At 50.5% G+C, this 15,932-nt stretch overlaps 2 protein-coding genes across 5 annotated transcripts in view; both read right to left on the bottom strand.

The window, feature by feature from the left end:
- Trpgamma (Transient receptor potential cation channel gamma) overlaps positions 1–15,932 on the bottom strand; it is an 89,803-nt gene that overhangs the window by 46,487 nt on the left and 27,384 nt on the right. For 3 of the 4 annotated variants that reach the window (XM_025304463.1, XM_019841156.2, XM_025304460.1), the window contains one exon: positions 3,298–3,350. In XM_025304463.1, coding sequence (XP_025160248.1) covers positions 3,298–3,350 — 53 coding nt within the window. The remainder of the gene's footprint in view (positions 1–3,297; positions 3,351–15,932) is intronic. The other variant, XM_025304462.1, reaches the window with a different exon arrangement.
- On the bottom strand, positions 9,883–10,389 carry LOC112589813 (putative uncharacterized protein FLJ37770). The gene has a single exon (XM_025304464.1). It carries the CDS (start codon positions 10,258–10,260, stop codon positions 10,048–10,050), a length of 213 nt encoding a protein of 70 aa, XP_025160249.1. The 5' UTR covers positions 10,261–10,389; the 3' UTR covers positions 9,883–10,047.

Here is a 15,932-nt window from a genome sequence, read left to right as displayed (position 1 = left end):
GGAAAGAGAAGGAGAGAAACCAAAAGGTGACTTTTACGCGCGATTTAAACGCTGTCCGTGACAATAGTTCTCGTTTCGCACAACGCGAACAAATAGCGTCGCGTGTGTAATTAAAGAATTCCGAAGTGCACAGACAACACGGACGATCCCGCCCATGACACACACGACGAGCTCGCACTATCCGAGCGAATTAGACTTAATTAGAATGCAAACACGATTACTCGGCTTGACTTTTCACGCGGCAGGCAGCTGGCAATTAACTAATAAGTCCTCAGACGTGAGTCCTCGTGCGCCTCGTTCGCGCTTTGAAATACTCATTTTTCGGCCCCCCCCCCCCCGGCCCTGTTCAGACAGTTTAATGTAATTGCCCGCTACTACTAATACGACGTCGAGTCTCATTTGTAGAAACAATCGCGCACACAATAGTCGCCCAATTAAGAGGATCGAGCGAGCTACAACGCGGAGCTATGAAACCTTAATTGGCGTTCCCCGTCAGCCACTTCGGGCCTTCGGGCCATGTTAATTTTCTCCTGACATCTCTCGCGGAACGCCGGTGACGCCGAGCAGTTTTTCCGAATGACGAAAATCGCGCTGATCCTAACCCGACAATCGGCCGCTTTAATCTCTGCGACATGACGTCGCAATTAGCGCGCCTGACGTTCAGCCCGGGATCAATTGTATCGAAGCGTCGTGAATAGGAGACGTCTCTGCGGGACAGCGGCTGATCAGTTCGACGTTCCCGTCGAAGTCGATGTCGTCGTCGTCGTCGTCGTCGTGTTATCCTTACCGCCACCCGGCCACCCGGTATGCAAAGTAGCAATTCACACGGGACTACGTAAACAGGCACGGGAACCGTCCGGGCGTGATCCTTTGGCTTGTTTGTTGGTGTTGTTTGTCCGAATGCGCTGCCTGACCCTGCGCCAGCCGGGTCAGGCAAATTGGAAGCCAGCCTCGAGCTTACGAGGCAAGCGCGGCTTTAAAGGCAAACGAGGAGATCCATCGGAAGTTGCTGTTAAATGGTTTAGACTCGTCTCGAGAGAACGCGAATTCGGGATTAAATGCGAGCCTGCGAGAACTGGCAAGATGATAATAAATCCTCGTTAAATTCGCTGTGTGCACCTCCGTTCCCCCCTCCCCCCTTCCCAGCGCCCCGCAGTGGTCGTGGAATCTGTCGAGTTCGATCATCGTCGGAAGTCAATCAAGTGTAATTAGAGAGCGAGTGTCCTCTGATTGGTGAGTGTCGAGTTCGTTGTAACTGCCGATCGCGATTCAATTGCATCTATCTATCTATCTCTCTCTCTCTCTCTCTCTGCTATTTTTTCTTTTCCATTCCGTGACGAGCACGATCACACCTTGGACAATTATAATTATTGTATCAAATAGACGCTTCTTTGCGCGATTTGCACGTTCCTACAACGAATCACACTCGACTCGTTTTGTCAGAAATATAGTTATCGCCCGCGATTTTGTGATCGCGCATCCCGTGCGTCGTTTTACCGACGAGAAAATTGCCGCCGAGCGGGAAAAATTATATGCAACTTTTTTCCCCGTAATTATTTTACGACGCAACGTTTAGATATCCTTTGATTAATCTTGTATGCGCACCTCCGGGCGAAAAAATCCCGCTCCGCTTTGCACCGCGAGATTTATTACGCCGTTGCGAGGTATCGCTATTTCGACGCGGCCATTTCGCGAGGCGGAGAATTTCGCAAGAACCCTCTTTCGCCTCTCTCGTTTTTTTGCGAGCTCCTCTTTCGCACGGCTCATGGTCCCTATACACGGAGGCGTCGCCTCCGATGCGCGTTTCTAACGGAATATCGGCCACCGTATAATGGGGACCTGCACGGATACGAGACAAATGATGCGTGAATAACGAGGACGGTATCGCGGTTGAACGAACCATTGTCAGCTGTCGACGCGGAATATTCGACGCGGTTACGCTCTCGGAATATCCTTCAACCGGCGCGCCGCGAACAAAGTTAATAACCGCGCGAGTGACAGTTTTCTAGATCCGCGTTTGCACGGGGAAACAGAAGGAGAAGGAAAGAAGAAAGAGGGGAGAGGGCAGAGACTCACAATTTCGCGCGAAAGAGTCACACGTGGATACATATATATATATATATATATAAAGGCGCGAGAGACGCGACGAATAAAGCGCGGTAATTACCGTCGAGTGCCCGCGGCGAGAAGAGAAGACCGGCCGAATATTTTAATTACGAGAATCCCGTGCGAAGCGACGAGAAGCGCTTTTAATAAAAGCGCGCAAGCGCGCTCGCGCGCGATATTCGCCGCGCTGGAAACATTCTCGCCGGTATTTCTTCTTCGTCGATCCTGCTGGCAATACCGACCTTCTCTCTGTCCGATATCGCTCCATAAATATTTTCGTAAGACACGCAGCACGCGAGAGAGACGGCCGTCTCGCCGCCCGCCCCCGCCGATCCGCGCACGAACGATCGCTCATCGTGATCAACGACGTGTAACGAAACACGAACGGCGCGGGACGGGGGCGGCGGCTTTCAAAGTTTTCTGGCTATAGGGAATAAGAATGTTGAACTTTCGATGCGACGGCAACAATTTATCATGCGCGAATCTCTTACCTCCGGTAAGAAGCGGGGGCAAGCCGCAGCGAGGATTCGCGACACGTCCTGAAACTTGCCGCGCGCCCGCTGCGCCTGCGCGACAAACGGAAAATTTATGGAGATCAATCGCGCCGATTAACAGTAATCGGTAATCGCAGAATATGCGCGACGCAGCGTCGCGTCGCTTTAATTCTCCAACGCCGGCGATTATTGGCAATATGATAAGCCGGCGAGAGCGCGATATTTTCAAATTACGTTAGAGCGTTAAAGCGTGCTCGGTGCAAGGAAATCCCACTGCAGCTCGTTCGCTTCAACAGAATTAGCTGAATCCGGCGAATCCACGTCGCAGTGCTTGTTTGCTAAATCAGCGAGTTACATATCGTTAATTAGAGATTTCGAGTGTACACTCGAGCATAAAGCTGCGAAAATGTATTCTCTGATCTAATTTCGATTATTCTTCTTTCTTTCATGCGCTATTAACTCTCTCTCACCTATAACGCGGATAACGCAAATAAAGTTTGCCCGTCACAGCTTGCCTGATAACGCAGGCGACGTAAAGCAACTCGCGAGCGTGCGTAACAGAATAAAATCCTCGGGATAATTTCGGAGCGAACAGCGAGAGTCGTGATGAGTCCGCGAGATCTCGCAGATCGTCGGGATGCGAGAGGACGAGGAACAGGCGTGGCGAAAGCGATAGAAAGCAGTGGTCATTCTATACCTGTACTCACCGATCTCCGGTATGTTCCTGTCATGATCGCCCTCGGCTGAAAACTGAAACAGAAACAAAGACACTGTAAAATTAGACTCCGATATTTTCCTGTTACATTTACAAAATAATAGTCGAAAGCTGATACGAAATGGAAATATGATGAAGGAAACTTTAAATGTCGAACCAGATGAAATTTTGCCGTGGGTCAAAAAGTCACGTACTGTGGGATGATATTTTCCCTCGTTTCCCCCCCTCTCTCTCCCTCACTCTCATTTCGCACCCGCACGCGGCGATTTCCGTCTCGCAATATGAAATTACCATAATCTTATCATAACGCCGTTCAGTTTAGCGCACGACGACAATCCCATTATCGATCCGTGAGCCCCCAAGATTGCTCGTAAAAAGTCTTGCTCCCGGCGAATGAAGTTTGTCCAGGGATAACGACGCTCGCCGAGACCAGCAAGATAGAGTGCGCGATCGAAGGGCACGCTCTCTCTCTCTCTCTCTCTCTCTCTCTCTCTCTCTCTCTCTCTCTCTCTCTCTCTCTCTCGGCAGCGAGGCGAGGCGGTGACGCGAACGGATCACCGGTGATGAAAAATATGACGGGATGTGTTTTCCAATGAGTCCAACAAATAGCGTTTACTTTTGTCCCCCACGTCCGGGGGTGAGCTGGCAAACGGATCCATACGTCACCCTCCGCGCGCGGCTCTGCAGCTTTTATAGGGAAAAAGTCCCGGTTACAGAATGTTCAGCGCGCCCACATAAAAGACTTCCTTCGCACATTGAAAAGGATGCTGGGGGGAAGAGCGAGGAGAGAGACTTTCCGTCGTGAATTTTGCATCATACAGAACCGCGCGAAGAAAGAAACATCACTCCACGGGAGATCGCTCTATCTCTCTCTCTCTCCCTCCCTCTCTCTCTCTCTCTCTCTCTCTCTCTCTCGTGGAAGCGCAATCGCGCCGTTTGATATCACCGCGTTTAATATGCGTGGACCTGTGCGTAATATCTTATCGCACGCGTGCGAAGGAAGACAAATCGCTGCCGATAGATTGATAGCATTCGTATTCGGGCGCGGGGAGGGGGGGAGGGGATGGAAGCATTCGCATGTCGCGCGCGATTTATCTGAGTGAAGCGAGGGACGTGTACGCGCGCGACGAGAGACTTTGTGTGCCGACGATTAAACACGGTGCCTCGGTGTCGCGGCAGCAGCGCCGACGATTAAATTATAACGCGACGACGGGAGCGTGAAATATGCCCGAGCGTCTTGAGGTACATCCGTAAAAAGAACGGGATATACATGCGAGAGAGGAAGGTCCGCCCGTGCTCTTTTCGTTCCGTTAAGCGCGCGGGGGCGCGACAGCTGCGCGGCGGCGCCCGCGATATAAACCGGCTTTATTCGGGGAATCGTGACTTCCCTGGGAAATAGAAACCGGCAAAAAGAGCCGAGAATTTCCCGCGGTCGTTTCTTACCGCGGGAAATTCTCGGCTAACCCTCCTTCCCGTGTGCTCGCTGCGCGAGGAGAAACGACAAGAGGAGCCTCTCTCGCGAGAGAAAGAAGAAAGAACGACGGAGGGAGGGAGGGAGGGAGGGAGGGGGGGGGGAGAGAGAGAGAGAGAGAGAGAGCGCCTCTTCCTGCACGACCAGACCTTCCGAGCTTGCAAAATCGATAAACTCTCATTCTCCTCCTCCACCTTCTCCTTCATCTCCTCCGTCCTCCTCCAATTTCTCGCGATTCTCCTCGAGTTAGGACTCGCGTCGTCTTCCCCCGCGTGTCGATCGGAGTTCCAATAAGGTCGCACGGAGACTGATTGAGGTATGATCGCCGTTACCTCTCTCCTCTCCCGCCTTCCTTATTAACGGCTTCTCGATATCAGCGAATGAACATGTTCTAAATTCCTGCCCTTATCCGTCGCTATTGGCTTCAAGTTTCATTACTTACGTGGCTCTTGTCACAATAAAGATCTTCAGCTGGCTACTTTATCACTTTCTTTCTTCCATTTACCAGCGTCTCGCGGAAATTATTTATCTCAGAGAGAAAATTCTATCTCAAGAACGACGAAAGTGAGTTTCTCTCGCACGATTGTTTAGTTTTTTAGGTCCGTGAGCGATTCGCATAACCGACTCCCGAGCGAGCGGGAAATGAATTCCCCGCGAGTTCATTCCCCCTCAATCAATTTCTTCTCTCGACTTCTCTCGAAACGTCGGACAAACTCGAAAGTCGAAATCATGCGCGATGAGAAAAAGAGCGGCTGGTCTTTCCGTTGCCAATTCCATCTTACCCTTTGTACAGCTAGCCGGTCGATTAATCACCTCTCCCCTCCTTCCCGTACGCGGGTAGGTTTACAGTCTGACAAACAGGCCGCGCGCAGCGGGAACCACTCGTAAACAACATCCCGCAGTCTTGTCGCGAAGTGCGTTGATCTCTGCGCAAGAAAATGGAACGACAGGGGATTCGACGACGTCGTCGTCGCGCATCTCACTTCTCGATCCGACGCGAAACCAACGACATCTTTATCGCCAACGTTCCATGCAGATCTCTCTATCTCGTTTCCTCTTTCTTTCTCCTTTTCTGACTCTCTCTCTCTCTCTCTCTTCTTTCTTCCCGTTACCCCCAACAGAAGCCCCTTTCTTACTCATAAGTGCCTAGCACTTCCGGGAGCCCCCCCGTAAACCGAAGGATTGATGGAAGCTCTACTGCCCGTCCGCAAAAACCGAGTTCTAAGTAAAATTGATGAAATACGAGAAACTCCGTAATGTGGGGCGCGGCGGACGACAACCTTGTTCCCGTTTGACAAACTTCTTGCCGCGCGGATTCATAAAGCCGCGGTCCCCGCAAAAGTTTCCCTTGACGTAACGAGTCGCGACATTACGCGGACAGCAAAAGGGGACGAGTGTCGTAAACAGGATGCCCCGTGAAATTTCGGTCGGGATGCAGGAGCGCCATTCATTGGCCGAACCGAAGCCATATTTCGTTCGGGCAAAAATTAAACAACCAAGTCGCGAAAGTAATTCAAAATTACGGAAACGCGGAGATTATACAAACGCGAAATCGCGGCTTCTAACGGCGAGCGCGCCATAGAAGCCGCTTTATTTCCATCGTCTCTGAATATTTCGGATATTTCCGTCGAGGGCACAATCAACTGTGTCGACGCCTTTCTCGAGAAAGCCTTTCCCGTCGTTAGAAGATGATACACCGTGAAAGTGGGACGCTTCGCGAATAAAACAAAGCCTCACTCGTGAGAGAGTTAATTTCGCCCAAGGAAATTTCTGCGCGTTAACGACGAGCCGTCGCCTGTGCGCTCTTTAAGCAAGACGCCCATGGTCCTTTCGCACACACGAGCCGGGGTGGAGTTGTCCTTTTCATGTCGTTATCTGCCGACGACCATGAAACCGACGACCAACAGTGAGCCACGTGGACGACTCGAGTCCCACGATGTTTGCCAACTCGTTGAATTTATCTCAATTCCATTAGACCCCTATATTTAGACGCGCCATGGAGATCGACGCTTCGCAATATTGCCGCTTGTAAATCACGGATCTAGGCCTTTCCTTTTCGGACATTAATGAAATCCTGACGATCGACCTCGAAATTGTTTTACACGGGCTTGAGAGCTCGTTCTCCCGCTGTGTGTATACACGGCGGGATCGAGTTCCCCGAAAAAAAAGAAATCTTCATTTCGTCTAAAACTCATCCTTCCAAAAATTCTACTTCCGTCGGCGAACACAATGAGACACTTATTCGCTCTGGAATATCTCCTTGACGGAAAGCCAATTCCGGAATGAACGGCCGTGAGTTGTTGAAAAATTAAAAGGAAAGAACGAGGAACTCGCAGTCCCCTGCCTCTCGTGTGTCGAGAGAGAGAGAGAGAGAGAGAGAGAGAGAGAGAGAGAGAATCAGGCGGGCGAGAGAAGAATAAGTTTTAATTAGATATTCGAGGCAAAAACACGAAAATACACGGTTAGAATCGTAATGGCTCGTGATGATGAACGCGATGCACGACGAGCGTGAATTTTCTATTTAAACGCGGAATCCATACGGAAAATTTCAATCCTCCCTTCCCACATATTTAATTAAACATTCCCGATATTTCGCGGTCGCGAAACTTTCGAGGAGGATATCAAGCGGCTGGATCGGCTTCTTTGAGGAAAGTCGGGTTTAATATCTTTAGCTGAGGGCTTAATCAAACTTGCATTTCACTTCGAATTAAATATTCCATGATATCAGAAGGATGAGAATATTGCGCGCGGTAGCTCGAGAGATCTCATTATCACACCGAAAATACGCCAGTGAGGACGTTAATAATGTGAATTATACGTACGTTATGCGCGCACGCGAGAGAGAGAGAGAGAGAGAGAGAGAGAGAGAGAGAGAGAGAGAGACAGAAGCTATAAGCGCGAGAAAGTGTTAAAAAATTACGAAATGCAAAAGTGGCAAAAAATTGTGCCGAAATTGCAAGGTGCGACGAAGGTTCGCTCGCTCGCTCGCTCATTCTCTCTCTCTCTCTCTCTCTCTCTCTCTCTCGCGCATACATCTATCGGAGCTACCGGGATTTTGCGCTTATCTTCTATATATCCTATCGATAGCTGCGGGCAAAATCGTTCTCTCGCCAGGTGACGTCCTATAAAGAACCTCCCCGACTCCTCCCCGCCTTATCGTTTCTTATCCGTCAGTCTGGCATGAGGGGGAACACGACCGATAACGCGGGACAAAGAACGCGCGAATGAGAGATAAACGAGCGACTGCACGGGATTCGATTTTCTTCGATCACGCGACTGCCGAAAAGTTTGCATGTGACGATAAATGTGTAAATAAGCGCAAGTTAGAGGAAAGGAGAGGAGAGGGGACTTACTCTTTGTCAATATGGCGATTGAATGGGGGCTGGTAAAATCGCGGCAATCGCGGTACATTGATTAAAGCGACGATAAACTCCCAGAGAGAGAGAGAGAGAGAGAGAGAGAGAGAGTGATTTGAGTTGCCGCAAAAACATCTACTTCATCAAATTTGCATGTGAATGTAAATAGCGATCGTGAATACGAAAGGAGATTCGTGACGTAGAGCGGTCGGTCGATTATGTAATGGGGGAGGGGGGCTTATGAGGGGAGCCGGTGGAGTAATTACCGTCGCGATTTTCACGGCTACGATCATCGCATTCGATTTCAGTCGAATTCAGAGGCGCTCGCCGATACGCGTTAACCGTATTCGCAATCATATCTGTAAATTCAAGCTAATTCCGTAATTGCTTCGCATGATTAACTGTTATATCGTGCTGTAATTAGAAATTGAAATCATTGTACGCGTAATCGCTACGCTCCTTGGGCCGCGATCAGGTGCAATGGGTGCTGTGATAGATTAGAGATAAAAAAAAAATATATATATATATATATATACGATAAGACGCGCGTTTATTCCCAGCGACGCGCAGACACGACGAATTGGCGCGAGCTACACGAACGCTCCTTCTCGGATTTATTTCTTCCCTCACCTGGATAAAACCCGAGAGACGTACAGCCGAGAGTATAAATACGATGCATTGTGTATCGGATGCTTATATGATATACCGCTTTTTGCACACGCTCCTCCGTGTGGCAGAGACGTTCGTGCGTTCGCGCGGATGAATGATGGGCGGATCTTAGGAGCGGGAAAGATCCGATCCTCCTCGTCCGTTCTTCGTCCTCTCCGGTTGTCCCATTTTTTCAACCATCGACGTCATTTGTTATCGGACTGTCGGCCCAGCGAGAAGTGCGACGTTAGAGAATTGATGAACCGCCGTTCTCGGATAATTAAGAGCTTTCTGTTCTTCTATCTTGGTGAAACGCGCTCGATTTTCCTTCGCGATATCCGTGGATTCCGTGGATTCCGTGGATTGCGGGAGCAAAAACGAAACTGCTTTTTCCCGAGATAACGAGCCTAACGTCGGAACTCATCTTCGAGTGTACGAGTGAAAATTGCACATTAAGCGCGAAACTGATTACTCACGCAGGATTTCCGGTCGGACTCAGGACATTGCGGGATATCGGATTTTCGATAGCGTCCTGCCACTGACGGCCCGAATTGGCTCAACACTGGATCGCAGTTGGATGACGGCTCCAGCCCGACACGAACAACGAACTTTTAGCCGAACACTCGCAACGATATATTAGTCAAGAATGCATTTCACTTGCGCGGCGCTCAACGTCGGCTTTGACAGCACAGCCCAGGTGTCGAGATCACGCGCGTGCCATTTGCGAAAAAAAAATGATGGATTACGCGGGAATCTCTGCGCGGGAAACCGAGTGAGGAACGTCGCACACGAAATGACCTCAAATTTCAGCGCACTTCATCTTTATACCTAAATACGAGGTTTGATCAAAAAGTAATAACGAGAATTTTTAATTTTCTCTGAAGGTATTTTTATTTAATCTTCAATGTTTATCCCATTTCCTTCAAAGTAGTCCCCCTGTGTGTGATATTACACACTTATGCCAACGTAATTTCCAGTTTGAGAAACGCTGGTGGGACGCCTCTTTAGGTATCATCGTCTTGAGCTGGATCTGCGATTTCGCCCATATCTCATCTATTGTTGAAAAACGTTGTCCCTCGAGTGTCCTTTTGAGTTTGGGAAATAGGAAAAAGTCACAGGGGGCTGTGTCTGGAGAATAAGGTGGTTTCGCGATGGTTACGCGATGCTGTTTTTCTTGAAAATTCAGCAGGTTCGCTGCCACTCGTTTCATGTTCAAAACATTAGTAAAAATCGCTTCGCGTGAGCCGTATGAAATTCCTATTTCTTCAGCAACCTCTCTAATGGTGATTCTTCTATTAGCAAGCACAATCTCTTTAACTTTGTCCACTGCTTTTCATCACTGGTGGACGTGCCAGGACGCCCAGACCTCGCGTCATCTTCGATGTCTTCTCGGCCTTCCTGAAAGCGTTTGTACCCTTCATAAACTCGTGGTTGCGACTTGGTATCGTCGCCAAAGGCCCTCTTTAACATTTTGAACGCTTCGCTGCACTTAATTCCGTTTTTAACACAAAATTTCAGACAGACTCTCTGATCCGACCGATTTCGCCAGACGAAAAATCGCCAAACACACTGAAGTATGCGTCCTGCTCATTCGCTCGTCAAACACAAACCAAGCGTCGCGGCTGCCTGAACATTGACACGTACGTCACTGGTAGTGCTACCAACACACAAAAAAAGAATCGACTGAATAGACAAGATACAGCGCGCGCAATTTCAAAATTCTCGTTACTTTCTGATGAAACCTCGTATGTTGCAACAATGACGATACGTTGTAACTTAGCACGAGTTGCGATTACACACGTGAACACGTGTCGTGATGAGCACGCGCGATGGGCACGAGCACGTGCTGCGCGTCGATGTCGAGGAGAATGGCGTTTGTTTCACGTTCGTACGTCGATTTTTCGCCGAGACAGAGGCTCCTAAAGGTCCCGAAGACTTCGTCGGCGAGAGGTGTGCGGTGCGGGGCGGGGCGCGCGGCGGCTTTGCGCACCAACCAACGGCACACGCCTAGTACATTGTAGTGCGTTCGTGGCTCGGACTTCGCACCTCGAGACGGCTCGCTCCGTTAAAAGGGAGCGACGCGCGGCGACATTGTCGGCGGCCTGAGTCCCCATCAAACGGTTTCGCCGCTCGCCCGTATCTTCACGCAAAGTAGTCGTAGCGACCTCGGGTAAATTGCATTTCAAAGCCGAGACCGTCCCGCTTGCGACGAGAGGGTGCTCGTTCCTTCATTTTATCGGCTAATTTCGAGACATCGGACAATACGTTTCGGAGAATCGCTCGGCGATTTCTCCAGGCGAAAATAAATCTACGATTGAAAGCGCGAGTTGATTTTTCACTCGAGCGAATCGGGCAGAGGTGAACTGCCCTTTGATGAAGTATGAAATATTCCGTTTGTTGGTGTTCGTCATGATATAAAAAGCGTCGTTTGGTTTGTACGAGTCACTCCAGTTTATATATTTTTTCTTCATCATTCGCTTTACAAATATACGAACGTGGAAAGATTTGTGACATATGGGCCGCTCTATCGTTTTTTCGAAAAATTCGTCAGCTGTTTCGACGGCGTTCATTTGATTCAGATAGATCGCGCGCTGCGCGGTATTGCCGTTAAAAAAAACATTCCCGAGCTTTACAAACTCGCGCACTGCGCGAGTGAGCGTCCGATTATTTACCGGCAAGCATTCGGATGACTGATACGGATCGCACACGGATTGACCAATTGTGGGCACTGACTCGTAACATTCGACGGTTCTACATAGCTGGCTGTTTGCGCTGATTACGCGGACTCGTCCGACTTGGTTCGTCGGGTTTCTCGCCGGGACGAAAATACGGGGCGTCCTTGGTTTACGAGAGACGGATTCCGAATTCACTTTCCGTCAATATTGCCAGCCGCTCGCGCGCACACGACGAAGACATCGCGGATTTACGATGCAAAAAGTTCAGGGATGCGGCGCGGGCGTACGTGGCGGGAAGCGCGCAGCTTCCCCGGGGTATTCGTCGCAGCTGCCGCTCGTTTCCCGAGATTTGCCGCGAATTCTCCGGTATGACATCCGGTGTGACGCGTATGTACCAGCAGCCTGTAAATATCGGAGGCATCCATCGCGGCGCGCCCCTCTCGACCCTCATTTTCTGCCGTTCTCCTACGGCGGGCGAGGCGCCGCCGAGAGCTCCTCAGGAATTGAGACTTTTACGACTCTTAGCGCGGAAACTCGAAGAGACGTCGCCGGGAGTCGAAGGAAAACATGATCCCGCGCGCAAACTTTGACCCGCGACTGTGCCATTTCCTCTTGAAACTTGCTTTCAAGTCGGAATGAGGTCTACTTACAATTACACACGCTTTGCTTTGTATCGCCTTACTTCTGTTCCTTCCGTTGCACTCGGCTAATTTATTTGCTCCACTCGGTCCTATCGATTTGTATCTGCGTAATATCTCCGCGAAAACGTCTGCAAGAAAATAGTACGTGCGAACGGGTCTCGGACGCTTCGAAAAGCATACGCGCGTATTCGAACTGTATTTTGTTATCTCTCTCATTTTTCGAAATTTTTCTTCCGCGCTCTCTCTCTCTCTCTCTCTCTTTCTCTTCGTCACATGGATAATTGAATTTTTCTCGCTCGCGTCTCGAAACGACGATTGATGATCCAGCCGGAACGAACGTAACGCGAACGAATGACTACGACCGGGCAAATGTGACGTACTATCAGTGAGAGAAGAGCAGAGCAGAGCAGTATAATCGACGCGAAAGAAAAACAACGCGGATTCGCGGTTTTGGTCACTTTTGTTGTCACAATAATTGCAACGCAAATTTCCGGGGAATTAGTTCGTGACAAAACGTGCAGGTGCAAGTGGGTTAATCGCATGTACAAATTGTAGCCGTATCGTGAGAAAGAAAATATAAGAAGGATTAAAATCTCACAAATATATCGCGACATTTCGGATAAACGAGCAAGACATCACTCGATCGGTCAGATACAAGTTTCATCTTCTTTCTCGCAGTCGCTCGGGGTTGCTCAAAGTTCGCCCGGAGAATACTCGCTGCGGAACGAGCATGGGGCGAGAATTAATGATCGTCCGGAAACGAGAGCAGCCTCTCCCACCGATCACGGAAATGAAAAACCGCACGCAGGATGACGATGGAATGTTCCTGACGTTCGCGAGGCACCGGCCGACCGACGAGATTGTCCGCCAAAGTTAAACGAAACTGTTGGGAAATTGCGCTCCTAGACAGAATGTCGCGCGCAACGAGTGCATTGTCATTTTTGCATCAGTCGTTGCTTGTCGGTGACTTGTTGTATCGAGCGACGGTATTCTCTCAGGTACCAGCGATTGAATCGTAAATTTAAAGAAGAGAGCCCGTGACGAGATGCGGCGCGCACAATCGCGTTCCGTATGTTCCGGAATAAAACCTCTTCGGGGCAGAGGCCGCGTATTTCTGCGGGATGAAATATTTCGGGGAAACTGTCGGAGAAACGTCACACATTTCGCGAGAACGCGAATTGCTCGGACAAAAGAGGGAATAATAAATGTTCGCCCGACAAATGATATGCAAGATAGACGCCCTTCTCTCAAGCTATGTGTCTTCGTTTAAACGGAATTCGTTGATATTAAAATGTAGGCTCCAAAGAAGGAAGAGAGAAAAGACGGCGATATGGCGTTGCCGGAAGAGGATTTAATTACATTGCAGCTCGCCGCGAATAAATGTCCTATTCAAAGGGGGCCATTTCGTAATGAAATTCATTTTCGTATAATTACGTCTAAGAAGGTCCGTTTATTATTTGCCCGCCCCTCTTTTTCCATTTGCCAAATTATACAGGCAAAAATCCGCGGGGAAAGCGAGTACAGAAGCCCGGGGCGAAAAGCGAACTTTGCCGCGCGCGCGCGCGCGCTCTCGACGACGACGACGACGTCTACATCATTGACGCGACCGTGTCTTTTACCCGGGGGACTTCATTAATTTAAGAATGCGAGGAAAATCCGTGAAAAGCCGCATGCACAACAAGCAAGCCGCGACGAAAGGCGCGCGCTGCCGACGTCGACGGCGACGAATGCATCATTGACGAAGAGACGATGCGGCGGCTTTCCAGCGAGCTCGCTGGAAAGGATCGCGACGATACAATGGCGGGACGTGACCACCCAGGCGCGGAGAATGCCGTGTGCACGCTCGTGCCCGCCGCCATAAATCAAGCATTACCGAAACGACCGGCCCGGCACGCCGGGCGCGCCGATAAAGGCGCGCGGAGAAACAGGAACAAACAGCGTCATATCGTTCCGGCGATATTTACCAGCAGCGGGGCGGCAGCAATCGAACGTTTCGCTCGGGAACACGCGCGCTCGAGAGTCGATCGCACGTCCGCCGTGAACCCGAAGACGTGCCTGCGTGGCGGATAATGAAAATCCGTCGCGCCCGCGCCCGCGCCCGCGTGACGCGGCCCGGACGGAAAATTATGCGACCCGCCAATTTCCGGCCCGAAGATTAACGGGTTTTGTTCGCGCGCGCGCGAGCAACGCCAGTCGGTCCACGATCGTTCGCGTGTGGCGGGACGATAAACGGCGCGAGCAATGTGTTCGAGCAATCGCACGCTTCCCTGGCAATCGCTTCGTTGGAAATCACCGATTCGGCCATTTTCCGGCGTCGTGCGACTCGTTCGGAGCGCGTTAAAATTTTATTGCACTCGGGGACGATCAGCGCAAAGACGACTCATGCCGTCTGAGAAATCCTGCTCCCGTCGCGTCGGCACGCAGGAGGAGGAGGAGAAGGGTCCTATCACGAGGTAAACAAACGGGGTGACGCCCCGTCGCGAAGTGAGACTCGAGTGACTTCGAAGCGGAGGTCGATGGGCCAAAAATAATCCGAGGGGATGAAAGAGCGCGCGATTCTCGTTCGACGAGCGGAGCGGCAAGACGCGCGTGCTGGCGCGCGTTATTGAATCTCCGAATCGCGAGCGTAAAATGACCCTGATAATAGGATTTGTCGCGCACTCGCTCCCGTCGCTCGCTGTTTGCAAGTTTTAATCGGACTGCAGCTTTTATCGCCGCGATTTATTCGCGCTGCCGCGCAGCTCGGGCTATCTGTATTTCGCCGGAGTACCCTCGTTTGTTCTTTTCGCTCTCTCGCTCCCCCCGACTCGATTTCTTCTGGCACCCTTAATTTTGAGAAATTTGAGTCGTCACGCGGGAATGAAAAAGATCCTAATCCTCGGGTACAATGTGCCGAAGATATTAAAGCCGCGGCGCGGCGCGGCGGGGCGGGGCGAGAGCGACACTTTTCCGAGATTCGGCGTCATCCGCTTGAAGCTGCTTAATCCTCTAAATTAGATAATAATGAATGACGTTTGTTTCTACGGCGTTCAGCCGCACGAATCTGATTCCTTTAGCTCAGTTCATTTCGGGAAGACACTTGCTTTGCGCAGGTAAAGACTCGCGAGCCGCGGTTTATTTTCGCTTTAGAATCCGAACGCAATTTTTCACTGCACGTGCAGGCGGGTTTTGCTCATCGCTGCTAATAACTAATCCCAAAAATAACGTTACCTGTCCAGCCCCGAGGCATTTCTCCCCGGCATGTTTGCGTGCTTGATAAATAAATATACACTGCAAAGCATCGGCGCGCCATCGCGTCGTATCGACTCACAATAACACACATTTTCGCGATCCCCTTCCGCCTCACCCCTTGCGGTTGTGTCGCGAACTCGCAACGTTCGAGCAAGCAAAAGGGTCGCGCGGTCCAGTGCGAAACAACTTGTACTTGTATGTACGCGTGCGATTTTCCGCGAGAGGTCCGCTCGTAAAGTCCGGCGCCGGACTTTAGCTATAATTAAACGCTCGCGAGTGCGCGTTTGCGGTCGAATTTGCATATAATTGAGATTAAAGGCGTCTCGCGATAGAGACGGCGGCATAGAGGTGTCGGGACGGAAACAGCGGCTTTTGTACGCCCGTTGAAATTTCTCGCACGTATCGTCGGCGTTTTTCAATCGTCGCTCTCGCCCTCGTTCTCGTTGCTGTCGTCGTCGTCGTCGTCGTCGTCGTCGTCGTCACTCGTATCACACCGAACGCCGTAATGTATGCGTCGCTTTGTCTTCGCGATAATGTATGCGTCCCCTAATTCCGTAATTCCCGCCGATCCTGTACGCCGATCTCAACGAGCTCG

Source organism: Harpegnathos saltator, unplaced genomic scaffold (genome assembly GCF_003227715.2).
Source record: "Harpegnathos saltator strain DR-91 unplaced genomic scaffold, Hsal_v8.6 scaffold61, whole genome shotgun sequence".
Taxonomy (NCBI): domain Eukaryota; kingdom Metazoa; phylum Arthropoda; class Insecta; order Hymenoptera; family Formicidae; genus Harpegnathos; species Harpegnathos saltator.
Note: the sequence above shows the minus strand (reverse complement) of the source record. Positions and strands in the feature narration are given on the sequence as shown.

Excerpts from the sequence above, each read along its gene's own strand:
- LOC112589813 (XM_025304464.1), bottom strand. The coding sequence starts at position 10,260 with ATGTTAAAGAGGGCCTTTGGCGACGATACCAAGTCGCAACCACGAGTT.